The following is an 18,455-nucleotide window of genomic DNA, read 5'->3' on the forward strand; positions in this document are numbered from 1 at the left end:
TTTTTGTTTGTGTGGATTTTTTGGTTTAGTTCTTTTGTTTTGTGTACTTTGCCTGTTTTCATACCTGTGCAGCTGTTGAGCATATGTATTAGGTCTAAAAGTTGAAAATCATTTAGAATTTAGATTAAAAAATGAATTGCCTATAAGCACAACAATCTGTTACCTTGGACTGTAAGTGGAACTTTCAAAAACCATTTTTATGCATTGAGTGCTCAAAGGCAGGAATCCTTATGCTTCTCTAATGGCCTTAATAAACAACCTTATCATTTTTTGTCCAGGAATAAGTAAAGCCAGAACTAACATCTCAGAAAGATACCTGTACTGAAACCCTGATACGGTTCAGAGTTGTCCTGGCAGTTTCAGAGTATCCATATTGAAATTACATACTATATCTGTTTAGACACAGACCTTGCTGCTTTCTGAGTAGCCTTGCTCAAGTAGCTGCATTTGGGGTTCCCTGACTGGTGTTGCAGGATCTCAGAAGTCACCTGCAGCAGCTGCATCACCTCAATCAAACTCACTAGAGTTTTTCTGGCCTTCCAGGCCCTCAGAATCTGTGTCCAAGTCATTTTTTTTCCTTTAAAACACAGAGAAAGTAAAAAAATAAGAAGATTCCTTCATCTTGCAGAACCAATAACCCTGAGGACCCTGGCTCCCCCAGGCCCTTTGTTCTCTTTCCAGAGCTGGTTGCCAGCTGGACCTAGTGGGATCCATGCAGGAATCTTCAGGGCATTTTCCCTGCAAGATGTGTCAGGGGGTGTTCTTGCAAAACATACACTGTACAACACCTTTCAACCTTCCCTACATCCAGCTGACAGGTTCCTTCTGGAATGTTTTTCCCCCATGCTTATTTCAAAATGTCTTCTTACTGTTGGTAAGAAATGGAGGCTCAACTCTTCCTCTTCTCTTGGAAACCCATGTTTTTCATTTCACTGGAATGACACCTGGTACACTTTCATTTCAGCACTTGAGATTTTTGCTTTAATTCTTCCCTAAATTTTTCATCTCTAACCCTGTCTTCTGATACCAGTTGCTTTCTGGGAACACTCCAGTGGCTACTGGTTCTCTCTGGACAGACTTAATTGCTAATATAATCTCATCTATGTCATTGTTTGAAAGAATAGCAAGGAAGTAGAGTGTCCATTTGCTGTGGGGGCCAGTCTTGAATTAGTTTTATTTTGCCAGAAGGGTCCCCAGCCATCACTAAGCCCCATTAAAAACTTTGCACATCTGCCAGTGAGCCATGGACTTTTTCTTTCTTATGGCTCTTTTAAGCCAGATCTGCTGGGGAGAAGATATGAAGGCAGCAAGAGAAAGTAAAACCAGTTAGGTGAAGTTATTTCTTTGAATATTGAAATCAGGGAAAGTGGTACTTAGTACAGTGGGATGATGCTGACATGCAAGGCTGCATGTTATTATTCTTTGTATCTGAAAGTGTAAAACCCAGATGGAGAAATTGCTATAATCATATGTCTGTTCTCATTTTACAGTGTTTGTTTTAAATAAAGAGTCTGTATCAGATTCAATAGCATAGCACCTTTGTTTTTCAAGGTAATATGCGTAGACTATTTTCTTCACAAATCTTGTCTGGTAGTGGCTCAAGGTATACGCAGCTCTTGTGAAAAATATGAAAGGTTCTAGAAATGAGGCCAAGCTCTTAACTCTAGCAGAATACCAAAATGATACAAAGAGAGAAGAGAACACTGCCATTTATACTGGTAAATTTCAGGTTTGTCATTCTTTTCCTTGAGAACAAGAGAAACAACTTATGCAAAGGAAAGATAAAAAGAGGCAGGCACTGCTGGCTTTATCTTCAGTGTGATAAGCTTCCTTCAGGGGGACATGAACAAACTATGCATGAGGCATGGAGAAGGTACAGACAGTACATTTTAAACTGTTCCCACTGTGAATTGTTCCAGCTTCAGGAAGCCATTCAAGTTTGCTGTCAGAGCTCCTTCCAGCTTCTGGTACCAGCTCTGGTGCACTGAACTTTTCAGTTTTGTTTTAACAGAGCTTAAAATAGTTTTATGTGACTTAGGAATTTTTGTTTGCTTTAACATCCAGAAAGAAAGAAGGATGGATGAAGTTAATCCTAATCTTGAGGAATGTCTCTGTGAGAGCTATAATTGAATCTCCAGTACACAACTCACAGAGCCCCCAAACAGGTTTACCTGGAGAATACTTGCAGTGGGTGGGCCCTCCTGTGGGTGCCTAACTCAAACCTGCCTTCCAGGGCACCTGCAAACCCTGGGGATGGTGACATGGCTGTTGCTTCATGGAAGAAATCTCTGGAAGAGACTGTTGGGAAGAGATGGCCTTTCCTGCAATCGGCCCAGCTAGGAGTGGCAATGTCAATAAAAGTTCAGTAACACCAGTTTGTCCCCATGAATTAATTTGGATTTGTCAAGTCAGTATTTTGTACATAAGGCCTGTTCTATCAAGGAAAAAGAAATCCCAACCAGCTCAATCCTGTTCAGTAGGATCTCAAATAAGTAGTTGTATGATTTTAAGCCCAGAAAACACGATAGGTGTAAGGAATTTACAACATGAATTGAACCAAATCTATGGTTGTGTAACATTACTGAAACACCAAGTTAAAGAACAAGAAGAGACAGTACCAATCTCACCATTTGTTTACCTGATACTTTCTGTCAGAAGACATTGTGTAACTTATTTGTTGGGGTTTTTTAGAAACTTTCTGCTGTTATTTCCAGCAGACCTTTGAAAACTCACCTAACAAAAACTGTTTTGGGTAAAATGTCTTTTTCTTGTCCAATAAAATTACTGAATAAATTCTAAAGTCCCAAGGAGAAATTTCTATTTACTGTCTGCTTCATCCTAAAAGTTTGTCAGGACATTCAAAACAATAGCCTGCCAAAGGAACCTGATTTGTAATTGCATTAAACCCATCAATGCTTAATCTGCTAATTTACTTTATGTGCATTTGGGAGTAACTGATCTTGAAGCCAAATAACATACTCTCAATATTGTACATTTTCTTCTTTATGAAAAGTCTGAACATGTGTCAAATACAAAATTAAATGTAAATAGATTGCAAATGTAACGAAACTAAACATCTTTTTTTCTCTGCAAGTGCCTTTATTTTGGCTTTGCCTGAGGTTTTTCCATATATGTTTTTCTGTACTGTTCCTGAAAAAAATTGTTACCAGAAAAATACAGAGATTCCCTAAATAGCTCAGCTTATGTCATCCAGTCAAGGGTTGGTCAGGAATTAAGACTTTGCATTTTTGGGTTTCATTGCTGTTTTTTTTGTTAACCTGAGTCAATTTAAGGTGTTTTGTTTGACAAACTTTTGCTGACTCAAAGGCACAGTTCAAGCTCCCCAGCAGGATCTCAGTGCCCAGAACTGATGCTCCCTGCCAGGCTGGCAGGACCAGGTGCTCCCCATCCTTGGGGCTGCCAGCTGCACCCAGCTGGGGCTGGGCTGGCTCCCCAGGGCACACCTGGAAGCCATAAAACCTTGAGTGCAGGCACTTTTCCTAAAGGTCCTTTTTCCATGGCCAGGGCTGTGTGCTTGGAAGCCGTGTGCTGATGTGCAGCTGCCTGTGGCTCTGGGCTGCCCTGCACCCTCCTGGCATCTGGCTGGTGGCATCTGCAGAGCCTCAGGCACTGTCCCTGCTCCTGTGCAAGCCAAGCAGATGGCAGCTCCCTGGACTGTCACAGTGTGTGGTGAGCAGTGTGTAAAGAGTAATGAACTTGAGTCACTGTGCAACTGTGGATGCTTTAAGCCACTGACATTTCTGTATGTGATAAAATACGAGAGGCTGAATGCTGTAAAACTTACCAACTCCATAATTCTTCTGCCTTTTGGTGCATTGGTTCACCACTTTGCAAAACAAGAGCAGACAGGGTTTGCCTATATGTCTTAATACTTGACCAAAACATTCATGTGTTCCAGCTTCTGGAATAGTGAAAATAGTCATAGATCCTTTCAACTCTGAGTCTTAAAGCAGGATTAAATTTGGTTGTCAGGAAGAAAAAAAAAGCCTAATTGGCTTTGGCCAGGCTTGCTCCTGACACATTCATTCTAAACCAAGATAATTAGCATAGCAGAGCATTCCCAGAGTATGTGAATGTGCACTTCCATTGAGAGGGGATTTGCTGGCTGGCTGCTTGTGGCAGCCAATGTTCTTGTCTAGGTTTTAATTTGTTTGTTTGTATGTTTGATGTGTTGTTAGGAGTTATAGGATTGAAAAGCTTCCAAAAGTCCTATCCAGCCTCTCAAAAATATGACTGCAGAAAAATACACGTTGGTTTTTGGAAAATAGATGTTCCTTTTACAAGACAGGTGCTCAGCTGTGGTTTTGGTGGGGTACCTGGGTATCCAGTTAAAACTTTTAGGTGTTGCTCACTTGGCCAAGCTGACAAAAATTACTTTTGACTTGCTTCAAATACAGTGGCACTTTGCACTATCATTTTGGAAAAACTTGCAGCTTGAAAAGAATATATTAGGTTTTGGAAGCCAGACTGTTTCCTGCACAGAAATGGCTGCTCTGCTACCAGTTCCATGCACCTGCAGGAATGAGGGAGCTTCAGATTCCTTGCAGCATTCTCTGCCTCATTACCCCCATTATATGAAGTGCTACTAAAATTGTTTAGTTTTTATGTCATATTAATGAAATGCTTTGGGAGCTACTCCACTGTAAATTCTTGTTATTAAACATCACTCTTTCCGAGAATAAACTTCCTTTTATTATTAAAAGAAGATCCTGAAGATGAATGTGGGGCTTAGGAAGAGTAAATGTTTCCTGTGGTCCCCAGCTGAGGGGACATGCCAGCCTTGGTGTTGTGTTCCAGGCAGCTGCTCGAGAACAGAGCTCAGGCCTAAGGCTGTGCATGTTCTTTATACTCTCTGTAAAGTGATGGAAAGGGCCACCAGGCTCAATGAGCTGCTGGAATGGCTCGAAACAATCAAATTTAATTACTTTTTTCTTTTTTTTTTTTTTTAAGTGATGATGGGAAATGAAAAACATCAGCAGCTTCAGAGGAATTTTCCAGTAGGAATTGTCTTTGCAATATGAATCTTGAAGGGATCAAAGAAGGATTGAATAAATTAAGACCAAGGGGGTGTAAGGCTGTGCAGAGATGGACAAGAAGCCCTGTCCTGAGTGGATTTTTTCTTTTAATTTTATAGTGTAGAGTACCTGATGTAGTGTGGTCCACAAATGCTGTACAATGTGTTTATATTCCCACTCAGATCCTGTGATTTTTTAGGCATCAGTCTAGCTAAGAACTGCAATATATTTAATTTTGATGAGGTGCTCGTTAGTTCACTCACTCCTCTCCATCCTGCACTCTTCGTGGCTGATGGGTTTGATGATGATGGCACTAAATCACACACTTCAAATTTAGCATTTCTTGGCTGTTTTTCTATAACTAATCCTAAAATGTTCTTCTTAATAATGTTATGTATAGCAAAGGATCTAACTTTTGAAATTGTGGAAGTTAGAGTCAGTGAAAAGTCTGCTTTAAGCTCTGACCTCTGCAGTCTCCAGAGGAAAAGCACAGCTCCTTTCATATTTGTCTCCTGACTGTGCTCATCAGTATCTACAGTACAACATTCAAACGTATTTTTGACTCTGAGTTTGTGCATTTCTAGAAGTGTAGGGCTGTAAGTAAAGTAAATGAGGAAATTTTCCTGTCAAGCTGAAAAAAAAAACAACCAGAAGTCATGCCTGTAATCCAAAGAGGTCAAGAAAATAAGATAATCATTACATTTTGATAACCAAGCATAGTTGGGGGCTGCAGTGAAATCAGTTACTGTGGAAAACTTAAATAAACAGTTTGTACAGCCTCAGCATAAGAGATCAGATCCACAGAGCTGCTTTAGGGTGTTCAGAGCCAGTAAACATCCTTATCCACAGCATTTAGCACCTGGTGTATGATACCTTTGTAGGCAGAATGCATCTGAAACAGAGAGTGCTGCTCTCTGCATTAAGGAGACTTTTTCAAAATAACAAGGGAATTTAGTCTTAAATAGTTGGCTTCTATTTTCATAGTTTATTATATCATGATTGGATTCCTTTTGTGGACCCAATCTTCTTAATAGTACTATTCATCTCTGGCAAAGGTTAGACTTGAGTGAAATTAGGACTGAGAAGAAAGAATAGAATTTATCTTATTTAGCAGCTGGATGTGTCATTACATCAGAGTTGGTATTGTGTAGCAAATTGCAAGCTGTAGTGAAATTGCTTTAAAAAATATCTGTATATATTTTTCTGAAACTGTGATAAAGTCATTCAGCAGCACATTGAAATGCATTTCTAGCTGAACTGTTATATCATATCTTTTTCTTCCTGTGGTACAAGAACAGATGGCAGTTATTTTTCTTACCAGTTCTCCAGCAAAGCTGCTGCAATGCTTTGCCTTCCCTTGTAAATGCTTTCAAGTGAAAGACAAGTACACACCACCAAAATGAATCTGCATTGTAACACTGGATTGGGGTATCTAAAGCAAACTTTTAATCAGCTTGCAACATTAGGCTGGTGATAATTACTTAATGTCCTATCAGTCAAGTAGTTCATTATGACAGGAAAATGAGCCGTTAGTCATTGTCAATGGCACATTTTGCAATAAGTTTTTGGAGCAGATGTCTTTCTTCATAGGCATTTTTAATGCAATAATTGAGTATTCTATAACTTGAACACAGGTGCAGTCACTCCCCAGGGACACACACATTGGTGGGTTTGGAGATGCTCTCTGTGACTTTATGGCATTCCTGGGGGACTGTGATTGATCTGAGAACCTCAGCTGATCATTCAGTAGCTGGTGTGTCAAAGGGGCTCCTGACTGTATATTATATTCTGTATATTATAGCAATATACAGAATCACACACAAAAGTGTGATTCTGTATATTGTTACAAGCACAGGATAAATTGCAGTGTTTTCTGAAGGATTTTGTTTTAAAATCATTGCTAGCTTAGCACTAGTTTGGCAGCTCTGAGAAGGCCTGGTGAAAATGTCTCTAAATACAAACTGGTGTAACCAGAAATGCTGTGTAGCTCAAGAAATGCTATATTCTGAAGTGAAATCATTTGTAGTTATAAATCTAAATGAAACCATCAAGTGTTATAAATCTAGGGCTGCCTACCAATTTATGACTTTTTAGATTGTCTGCTGTAATACGCCATATTATAAAAGCATTGTTAGGAGCTGTATTTCATTTACTTGCTCTAAATTATGGTTTAGTAGACTTGGCAGCACTGGGTTAATGGTTGGACTTGATGATCTTAAAGGTCTTTTCCAACTGAAATGATTCTAAATAAATGCTGTACTGGAAATCCAGCTTTATTCAGAGAAGCTCCAATTCTTCTGTTTTATATAAACCTCTCAAAAACCACGGTGTGTCTTATTTTACAGCCTTCGACAAAAGAAAGGCAACTTGGCCCAGAAGCACTGGGCTGGAGCAGCCAACATGGCCAAGTGCAAACCCTGCCCCGTGGCACATCCCAGCGCTGTCTGCGGCTCCGACGGACACACCTACAGCAGCCAGGTAAGGACACACACCCACAGCACACACCTACAGCAGCCAGGTAAGGACATACCTACAGCAGCCAGGTAAGGACACACACCCACAGGACACACCTACAGCAGCCAGGTAAGGACACACACCCACAGGACACACCTACAGCAGCCAGGTAAGGACACACACCCACAGGACACACTTACAGCAGCCAGGTAAGGACACACACCCACAGGACACACCTACAGCAGCCAGGTAAGGGCACACACCTACAGGACACACCTACAGCAGCCAGGTAAGGACACACACCCACAGGACACACCTACAGCAGCCAGGTAAGGACACACACCTACAGCAGCCAGGTAAGGACACACCTACAGCAGCCAGGTAAGGACACACCTACAGCAGCCAGGTAAGGACACACACCCACAGGACACACCTACAGCAGCCAGGTAAGGACACACACCTACAGCAGCCAGGTAAGGACACACACCCACAGGACACACACCTACAGCAGCCAGGTAAGGACACACACCCACAGGACACACCTACAGCAGCCAGGTAAGGACACACACCCACAGGACACACCTATAGTAGCCAGGTAAGGGCACAGAGCCACAGAACACACACACAGCACCCAGGTGAGCTCTGCCTGCAGCCCCAGCTCCTGCAGCAGCATTCAGCTGGGATGTGGGGTGAAGGTGAAATGCCTCTTGTTATTAGGCAATATTAAATTATACTCTTCGTTACCCTAGGAATGTTTTTTATGTTTTTTCATGTAAAAAGTGCTAATAAATGTACGCTTTTCTTTATTTGACAAACAGCAAATCAGAATGCCAAATTGCAATCTTGTGACTTTCCTAATTCATGTTTCTCTAAATAGCCTGTTCTCTTAATGAAGTAGAACAATTTTAATATTGGTGATGCAACTGAAAAAGAAGTATCATTTGATGAGATTGGCTTGTTTAGACAAGAGGATTTGGGGATAGTTTGTTTAGGCTTTTTTTAAGACTTGGTCTCCAAATCATAAAGTAACTTAGCAGAAACATTCTTCAGTGATAGATTTATTTTTAATTGTCTCTTTTTTCCTAGACTGCATGGGTAACATATTACAATTCATTTAGCCTATGGCTTTAATAGGCTTGTGTGCCAGATGTAGCATATATGGTACCATAAAAAAATTCCCATAACCCAGTGGGGATAAATTGACTCATTGTTATACTGAAAATATGATCACCTTAGGGCTTGACTCAATAAAAGAAAATGTCTTCACAGCCACTCAGCATTCCAGATCTCCCATTAGCAAATAAAGCCTTCCATGCCTTGGACACATGTCCCAAAAACAGCACTTCAGGCACTGGAAAGCATATTTTAGGGAATACCCTTAAGGTTCTCTTAAATTCATGCATACAAAGTAATGTTTAACAGCCAGTATAACTACCTTTTAAAATCCAAAAATAGACTTCACAAAACAAAAAAAAAAAAAGCCAAAAAAACCAACAAACAAACAGGAAAATAGAGCTATCAGGGAAAAAAAAATCTTTGCTGTGTTGTGACAGCTACATTATTTTCTCAGCTGGGCATCTTGAATTCTCCACTTAGTAATGGACACAAATATTAAAATGCTGCCATGCCTTGGTAATTTCAGCTTCTCTCCTGATCTGGCTGAAAGATTTGCATGGCCAGAAGGAGCAAATGAAAGCAGAAACTCTCATCTGTGCACACAGACTGCAGGAAAAATGGCCACGTGTTGCCTATTAAACAAGTTAGTCTGTAATTCTCTCTGTGAGTGTGTATTGCAGTAACATAGCTTTGGTATTTATGGTTAAGGTGGGCCTATTTTAAAAATAACTTTTTCTGTCTGAACTCTTGAGTCCATAAGACATTCTGTAGTAAATAGATTTCATTTCATGTTCTGTCAATCTATACATTCATTTCTGTGCATCTCACCTGCCTCTCTCAAGGTATAAACACATGGCACCTGCCTCTCTGTTAGCTCCAAATGGGATTTTGGCCTTCTCTGTTTCTCACCATAAGATTTAACTGGTTTTCATCAACATACTGCCAATGTTATAAATTCACTGAGCTATTGTCATTATGATATAAGCCTGACAGCTACAAACAAGACATGAAACATTTCCTAGTGCTGACATGTTTGACTGTCAGAGACACCTCCCAACAGAAGTTGCCTGTTTGGGTTTTGAGTTCTTTTCAAAGGAGATTTTTTAAAGATTTATTCTGAAACAACTTAGTTTCATCTTTATTTATTGTATGTTTTACAATCAATTGCTCCTGTTCTAGCAAAATTCAATTTATTTTTTTTTCAGAAGATGAATTTTGGTCAATGAGCTGAAAATACTTTAGGGAGAGCATTAAAATAAAATAGTGTATGTTAGTGTCCCAACATATAATAATAGTCTATAATATATAATAATAATAATATAGTATATAATAATAGTATATGTTAGTGTTTGTGATCAGGAATGATCATGAGTATCTAGTATCTTTTACAAAAAAACATACTGCTTCCCTCAAACTCACTGTTAGAATTCACTAGACAATGTGATCCCTTTTTTCTTGCCTTCAAGTCACTAAAATCAAAGTTTTCTCAGTAATTTTCTTTCACATGCCAGTGCTGTTGGCAGGAATTATTTCTGGCCCTGCAGTGCTGCCATGTTCTAGCACTGACTGTGAGAATGCACCCAGGGGGACTGGAGTGAGGGCACTGCTTTGTCAGGGATGTGTTTGCTGGTCCTGGCTCTGCATCTCTGAACGGGCACTGACGAGCTGGGAAAATGGGCAGATTCCTGCTGAGCTTGTGAACAAAACATGGAGAGAGGCCACAAAGTTTTGGAGGGAAAAAAATCTTCTGAAAGTGCACCTTGGGCTTCCCCTGCTGCTGGCAGCCAGGTGGGACAGGCAGACACAGCTGCAGGTGGGTCTGGCCCCTCCTGCAGGCACAGCTCAGGTGGGAGAAGGGATTTGGGCTCCTGGCCTGGCAGGGCAGCATCAGAGTGTTTCAGTGGTGACCTGGGGCTGCCATCCTACAGCAGCAATGGCCCTTCCCATACTTTGTTATCTGAGGGGAAAAAAAGGAATGAAAAGGAAAAGACACAACACAAGTATGACTGGGTGATCAAGTGCAGGTGAAACTTGGGTGTCAATAAATGCCCAGGAATTCACATTAAGAAAATGCACACGTACTAAATATACATCTCAGAGGCTCTCATTTAGCCATTTGATCCTGGAATAATTCCAGCTGTTTCTCAGGAAATGTAGTAGACCTAGAGGCAAGAATTTCTTGGCAAAACTGGGAAAAGTCAACCAAATCAATAATGCAAGGGTTATAGGGGGAAAAATAACAAAAGATAAACTAAAGCTCTGGTTTTGAGCTTACTGGTTGATGTAGACAGAGGTTCAGGATGTTTAACTCAGCCTTGTTGAGTTCCACCAAAGACTTGGAACCCTTCAGCCCCACAACTAATTTACTGAGGGCTAGTCAAAGGAATCTTTTGTCTTTTTAATCTTCCATTGGAAGATACTCTGTGTGTTGATTTCCAGCACAAAGACAGATGGTAAAATGTTAAAAATTATAAAAATGCCATGCCTACATCTTGTGCTACAATGATTTAAGTGTCACCTAAACTATAGGAGACACAAGGTAATGAGAACTTTGATGGCTCTAAAGTTGATTTAGCTTCATGTTTGGGAGTTGTACTGCTTAAAAAATCTCACCGACTTTTAGGCATTAAGCCTTTCTGGTTCCTTTTTCTGAAATCTTGAAAACTTGATCTGGATTTTTTTATCTGCTACATATAAGTGCTAAAGTGGAAATTGATAAGCCCCTTTGTTGGGCTGTAGTGTGTGGTGGGGTTTTTTATTGTCTAGTTTTGTTCTCCAGATGACAAACTAATTCTTCCAAGCAATGGGATTCTTCAGTTGCCTCAATAATTCAGCACTTCTTCATGACAAAATTTGAACACAGATGTAGTCTGTATTACTCAGTCCCTGTACTCTGTTTACAGCAACTGAAAAATTAGTGGTTTTTGAACTTGCAGAATTTGCTTGTATTTCTGGAAAACTTTATAAATGATCACCCTTCCCTGTGGGCTTTGAACTCTAAGAGGCTTAGGTTTATCAAAGATTTCCCTGATTTATTTTTTCTAGTTACTGCTTGAAATGCAGGTATATTAAAATGTGCACCATCTCTCACGTAATAACTTTGTACAAAGAAGTTTCCTGGGTATAACAGCTCTATTTAATACTGTGACAATACAAAGCACTTCCATAGGTTATACAGGCAGATTTTTCAAAGCTCTTGAAAGTACTAATGAATGAAGCTTATGAGGGACGTAAGCCCTGTAAAGAGCTCAATGTAATTAGTTAATGTTTTTGTCAGCAACACATTAAGTAGAATAACTTTGAAGATGTCAGTTTTACAGGAACTTTAATTAAGCTTGTTAATAAAGCAATTACATGAACATGACGATGACTGTACTTAACTAGTCAGAAAATGAAAATTAGGATCATCTTAAATTACAAAACATACCACCTCAATGACTAATGGCCCCTTCAAAGATGGAAAGGTACATTGGCATAATTATTATGTTTCTAATTAGGTACATTGTTGTTCTGCAAATTTTAATTAAATCATTGTGAACTAATTAAGTCCATAATCATGTATCTTTCTGTTTGAAAATGTAAAAATCATGTCCTGTTGTCATAACATTAGGTAATAAATTTGATATTAAGGGATGTACAAGAAAAAAAATTTCCAACAATCTTGAAACAGAATAAAAAAATAACGACCAAAATAATGAGACACTATTAGTTAAATGTGTGCAAAGTGAAGGCTGCTACATTTAATTAGGAGGGGTCTGTATGCAGAAGCACAATTAGCAAAGACTTGTTAAAGTGTCTAACTGTTGAGCATTTAGTGCAATGTGGTTTGGTTTTCCACAATCAATCTGTTGGCTGCACTACCTGTCCTTGAGCCTGGGTGCTGCTCCTCAGCTGTGGTTTTGCACAGCCTTCCTCTCTGTTATTTATCTGAGGGATTGCTTGGCCTCTTCTGATGGAAACAAGATACTCAAAGACTCAGCAAGCCTTAACACTTCTTGTGTGCCCACTTAGATAAGAGTTAGGTTAAATTCTCTGCTAACTTTTAGCTTCTGGTTTTGTAAGGGAAAACTAAGAAAATAAGAGAGGAGGTGGGGGGGAGGTAAGTGAGACGTAACAGGATATGATTAAAAAATTCCATGGGCAAGAAAATCAAGTCATCCTTATGCATCTTTTCCCTGTATGCATTTTAACGATTGTTGATGGGAGGTACAAGAATAAATTATTCTTTCATATATCTCTTTGTGAAAATTGATAAATTTTATGGGATGTGACCATTCTGAATGAACTTTCTACAGGAAAAAGATTTTGCAGCATTTTAACCACTTCCTTATTCTAGTAGCAGATTTTCAGCATTATCCCTATTTGATAATAGGGATATTTGACTCCATATGTTATTTGACTCCATGTGCTGCAGGGGGTTCCTCACTGCAGCAATACCTCTGATATGAGGCTTTTAGCACTACTGACTTTATTCTCCCAAATAACCTCTGGGGGACTCAGAGGACTGTGGGAGAACTAGAGCTGGCCTGATGTTGAGCACCTTTGTGTATCCCCTCTTTTGACTCTGGCACATCTGGCTCCTGCATTCCCACGAGGCAGATGTTCCCTCAGCCTGTGCTCTGGGCCAGTGAGACTTGAGTTGTGTAATCCAAAAGCTGTGTGAAGCTGTTATTGCATAATCAACTCCTAAATAATAAATTTTGTCTCTCAGAAGGCAAAACAGGCAGAGTTGTGTGCTGTGCATCTGGGGCTGCACACTTTATTTGGCTTGAAGCATGAGATAAGCAATGGTTTTTGATCAAGTGCTGTGTATCCTAAAGACATCCTGTTGTTCATATGGTGTTCTTCTCTGCATGGTCTCTAGAAATGAGCAGAAAATTGGGAATAAGGTGGATTTGTATTCTTCTGTACCTTGTAATCCATGTCAGTGTCCTAAGATGGTTAAGTGTAAAGGGCATTTTTGCATATGCTTGAAGAATGGCATTTCTCTTTTGGTCAATTAATAAGCTTAAAAAATGGTTTTCTGCCTCTTACAGTCTTGCCAGTGATGCCTCTTGAGGGTGTCTTGGGCACAAATTAACAATCCAGCACAAAGATCTGTGCTTCCCCCTGACTGGGGTAACCTTTGTTAAATTCTGAGGGAGCTGGGAAATAGCACTTTTGAACTCTGCTCACATAATCATTCAGGTCTGCGAATTCCTGAGCTTCCTTTCAAATCCCATTTAGTTCTGTGTTGAAGTAAAGAAGCTTTTGCTTTTAGTGGTGTCAGATAGTAAATTCAAAACCCCAAACAATGCTCTACCAATTTTACATCCTAACCAGGAAAAAAATAGCCCTGCATAACCACTCATCTGTGCACTGCAGCTGCTTCTGTGACAGCTCCCCAGCTAAAGCCCATGAATATATACATGTTTGCAAGGATTTTTACCTGACATAATATGAATTGTGAGAACAGCCAAAACAGAGGCTTCTGCAGTGACTCAACAGATAGAGGGGGGAAAGAGAAGGGCTCTGGGCAATTTTTACAGAGTAAGGGCTGCTTTGTCATATTGCCAGGTTTGAGATTCTGTGAATTAATGAGAAATTGCTGTGGCCCAGGACATGATGTCCCTTCAGAGACTGGTTGTTGCTATCCCCTTAGTCTTTGGAGGAATCTTCATGAAAACAACTCTTCAAAAACAGACTGGGGGTAGGGGGGAAGTAAAGACACAAAAATGAACAAAGAAAGGAAAAACAACAAAGACATTTTTAATCCCTTGAATAAACCTCTTACAAAGAAGACACTGATTCTTTTTGTTGGAAACTGGCTACTTAAAGCTCTGTTAAAGCCACTGGTCAGTGTGGGAGGGAGATGGGGGTTGCTTTGGTCCTGCCTGGTGATCTCTGCTCCTGCACAAGGGCAGGACAGAGAAACATTGGAGGCATTTTGGGAACAGATTAAAATGGATCACAACCTGGTTTGGTTTTTCCTTGCTATAATCTTTCTTAAGAGAGATTACTTAAAATTTTCACTGCTTTAATTTGTGCTGAGGTCAGTGAGCAAAAAGGCCCTGACAGAACTCAAAATTTATGCAAAGTTGTGTGCCCAAGTTTTAGCAACTATGAGCTAAAGAGGCTGATCTAATTGGGGTATGCTGATGTTTATCTCCTTTCTCTAACCTTGCCTAGCAGGGAAAAGATATTTTTAGTTTGTTTTTCCATATTCTAACGTTTCTCAGTCCACAAGAATTTAGCCTTGCACAGACTGCGTTCTTTGTGATTAACACATTGTGTCAGTTTCTAAATCCATATTTTCTCTTTAATTCCTGAATCTGTTTTTTTGCCATATTAAGGCTTGTCAGAGTTGAATGTTTTAATTATCAAGTCAAGCCTAAAGACTCTGGAGGAGATTATGATTAAATGCCTATGTTAGGTGGGTTGCTGCAAGTGGTAACTCTTCCTTCATATTATTTTGGTAACTTCACTATAGAGAGAAAACTCCTCTAAACCCCCAAAAATCCTTCTCAATGTACAGCTTCAGTAGTGATGTAGAAATATCATGCTGGGAAAGGCAGAATGAGAACCTGTGCAGAATAAAACAACCTTCAGGTTTCCAGCCCACAGCCCCCATCCCTGAGGGACAGGGAGAGGTGAAGCTTCCGGAGCACAAGGCTGCTGCTCTCACATCCAACTCCCCTAAATTCTGTACTGGCCCATTCTCCCAAATGGCTCTGAAAATACTCAGAGCTCTCTAAAGCAACTGAATGTGCTCATCTTTTAGGGCTGCAGAAGTGCAGGATTTTGGCCTGATTGTCTTGAGTTTCATCAGTGCTCACACAACACAATAAACCCTAAATAAATTGTAAAAGAAGTAGTCTACTCTTTTGGCAGTTTTATGCTTTTTTTGTATTGTGTTCATTTAGATTGACTAGATTTCATTGATAGGATTCATTCAAATGTATCCTCCTTAAATAGATTAGATTCATGTTTACCCACTAAGTGTATCTAGAACCTGCTGCATGATAATGCAGCTCCTCATATTTTCATGTCAATTGTTACAAAAACACCAAAAAAAAGAATGAGGAAAGGACTGGGAAGATGTGTGTGGGGTTGAGTCATACATGTCTAAAGTATCTTGGCCAAGGTATCCACAAACAACAATATTTTGGGGTTTTGTTATGGCAATTTCTAGCATTCTAAAATAATCTCAATACAGATTTATGTTTCCTTCTGGTTTTGGTGTTTTGTGGGGTTTTCGTTTCTTTCAAGGGAGGAAAATGACACATTCACTTTCTTTACATAGCAAGGGTTAATGCTGAAGAAGAGCAGCTTCTTGCAGAGCTTGGTCCCCATGCTTTTCTGATTTCCACACGTGTTTTATTCAGAAGGATGAAATAATGTTTAGAATGTCACTGATTTCCCCCCTTCCTGTTTATGAGCTTCTGCAGTGTTGAGGACAATGTTTTTATTTAGGCACCCAGGTAGGTGCTGCCAATAATTAGAAGTCTGAATATGTAACATTCCTGCTGCTGACTGCTCATTATTCAAAAAGACCCAGAAAAACAATGTTTTTCTAGGGAATGTGTTTAAATATATGTGCTGAAGTCTTACTGAATCAAATAAGACTGAATCCTATTAGCATCTTGAAAAATGCAGTTCTGTGCCTGTTTTAGGCTGGAAGATATAGGCCTGTCAGCTGTATTTTACACAGTAAATTAACATCTTATTTAGAACATAATTTCTCTAGATTTTCCAAAAGTCTATGATTTTTCCTGGTGTTTGTTATTTTGTGGCTGATTTTTTTTTTGGGGGGGGGCAGGGGGGAGGTGTATTTTTAATTCTTATTAAAACATTTTATTAGATTTCTAAAAAGTATTTGTGGATAAATCATATCAATGACTTGCTTGGGCACATTACCCCAAAGCAGGGAGCACTAGATGTTGTTAAAATAAAAGCAGAACTTGGAGCTTTTTCTTTTCACATGTGTGGAAGGAGCCAGCACTGAGTGACAGAAGACAATGTCCTTATTAATAAGCCTCTACATTAAAATTACAGCAGGAGCACAGGGAGAAAGAAGCAGCAGTGAGTTGACTGTGACTTGTGTACTTGGACTTACTGTGTCAGTAATGATGGATGGAGCAAACAATAAAATTTGACCTGTGAGGTTATGCTTCTAGAAGCCTTAAGGCATTTGTAATTGGCTTCAGCCAGTATGTTAATGTAGGTGGTTTGGAAAATTAGATTATTTGAGTGATACAGCTGGTTTGCATTTTTAGTATTCAAAAGAAAAGCCTAGAAACTCAAAGGGACTGAAGTCATAATGCTTGTTCTTTGTGAGCTGCCTGTTGTCCCTGTATAATAGAGCAGGCAGAGGAGTAGTTTTCAGATGAGATGTTCACAGTGTGTAGAATATGAGTTATTTTAAATGATTTTGTGGGGCATAATTCTTAAACAGTGTGTGGGAGGTGCAATGCACATAGTTTCCATTACACACATAAATCTCATTATTATCTTCTTCATATTCTACATTATGCTCAAATGTGCCCCTGTAGTATAACAGGACTAGAAAACACTTCTTGGGGTTGACATTACTCAGTGATTTGTCAGTGTGGCATGAAGTGCTTAAGTGGACACATTTCTCATAGCTGAAAAAATCTGTGCAGTGTAAATCCACAGCTAAAGTGGGTTTTTAATAGCTGTGCACAAAGTAATTCTATCATATTAAATATGTTCAGTTGGTGTTAGAAAGAGATCACATTGATATTATACACGTAATATTGAGGAGATATTGTGATAGTTGTTGCAAGTAGAATGATGTGCATATTTTCCAGTGAAAGCATTTTATAGCATAATGTCAGTCTGAGCTCCCAGAGTTTTCATCAAAATCAGTATTGTGAACTTTCAATGAATCTAAGGCAAAATTCAGAGAGTAATGTCTCTTCACCCTCAAAATATTTGTACCCTTGGCTGGAAATCAGTTGAGAGCCTGCCCAGTGATAACTTGTGTGTTAACAGTTCTTCCTGAGGAGATAGGGAGTGGCTTTGGGGAGGGTGGGGGAGTAGGGGTGGTGGGCTGTGTGTTGGGTTGGGTTGGGTTGGTTTTGTTCATTGGGGTTTTGTCAGAGTGAAGTGGTGGAGGTGGGACAGAGTGCTCCAAATCATCAGAACATGGAGTCATCCAGATTACCTCTTGGTAGTGCTGTAAGGATTGGGCCATTTCCAGGGGGCTTTGTCTTTTCCTTTAAGGGCTGTTCAAATCCTCTTCTCCATTTTCCCCTCCCTATACCTCATGTACTCTGCTTTAAGGTGTTTACTCCTTCCAAGGAGAGGAAATGGCAGGAGGGAGTTTTGATTGACCTGGGAGCAGTGCAGAGGATGTCAAAGGTGGTTTTGGACTGGTGGTATTAGGAGAGGATCCGTGGGAAGGAGAAAAAACAATGCTGAGAATATTATAGGGGAAGGGAAAGATACTGGGATTCATTTCTATGAATCCATAGAAAAATTTGACTCCATTTCACTGTTTGCAGAAAACCTCAAACAAACTGGGCCTGTGCCCAGTCACTGGCAATTAGATGATACAAGCGGAATTTTTTGATTCACTGAGGGTTTTCTCCCAGAGGTAATACTACACAAAACAGAAGCAGAGAGCTCAACTAGATTCATTCCCTTCATCCAGGATATTTTCATCATAATTGGAGGAGAGAGAAGAGAATGTAAAATGCATGTAGGGATACCTTTTAATTTTTGTTTCCACATGCTTTGGACTATTCTCCAATGATCTATACTCTTATTTTCCCATTTTAATCTGTCACAGATAGAAATAAGTATGTAAGGAGAAATAATGTATGTTTTAATGTGATCCTTTTAGTT

General features: G+C 39.7%; 1 protein-coding gene across 1 annotated transcript in view; it reads left to right on the forward strand.

The window, feature by feature from the left end:
- SPOCK1 (SPARC (osteonectin), cwcv and kazal like domains proteoglycan 1) overlaps positions 1-18,455 on the forward strand; it is a 269,773-nt gene that overhangs the window by 172,383 nt on the left and 78,935 nt on the right. The window contains exon 5 of the mRNA XM_054516394.1: positions 7,382-7,514. Within this exon, the coding sequence (XP_054372369.1) occupies positions 7,382-7,514 (133 nt within the window). The remainder of the gene's footprint in view (positions 1-7,381; positions 7,515-18,455) is intronic.

Source organism: Molothrus ater, chromosome 15 (assembly GCF_012460135.2).
Source record: "Molothrus ater isolate BHLD 08-10-18 breed brown headed cowbird chromosome 15, BPBGC_Mater_1.1, whole genome shotgun sequence".
Classification (NCBI taxonomy): domain Eukaryota; kingdom Metazoa; phylum Chordata; class Aves; order Passeriformes; family Icteridae; genus Molothrus; species Molothrus ater.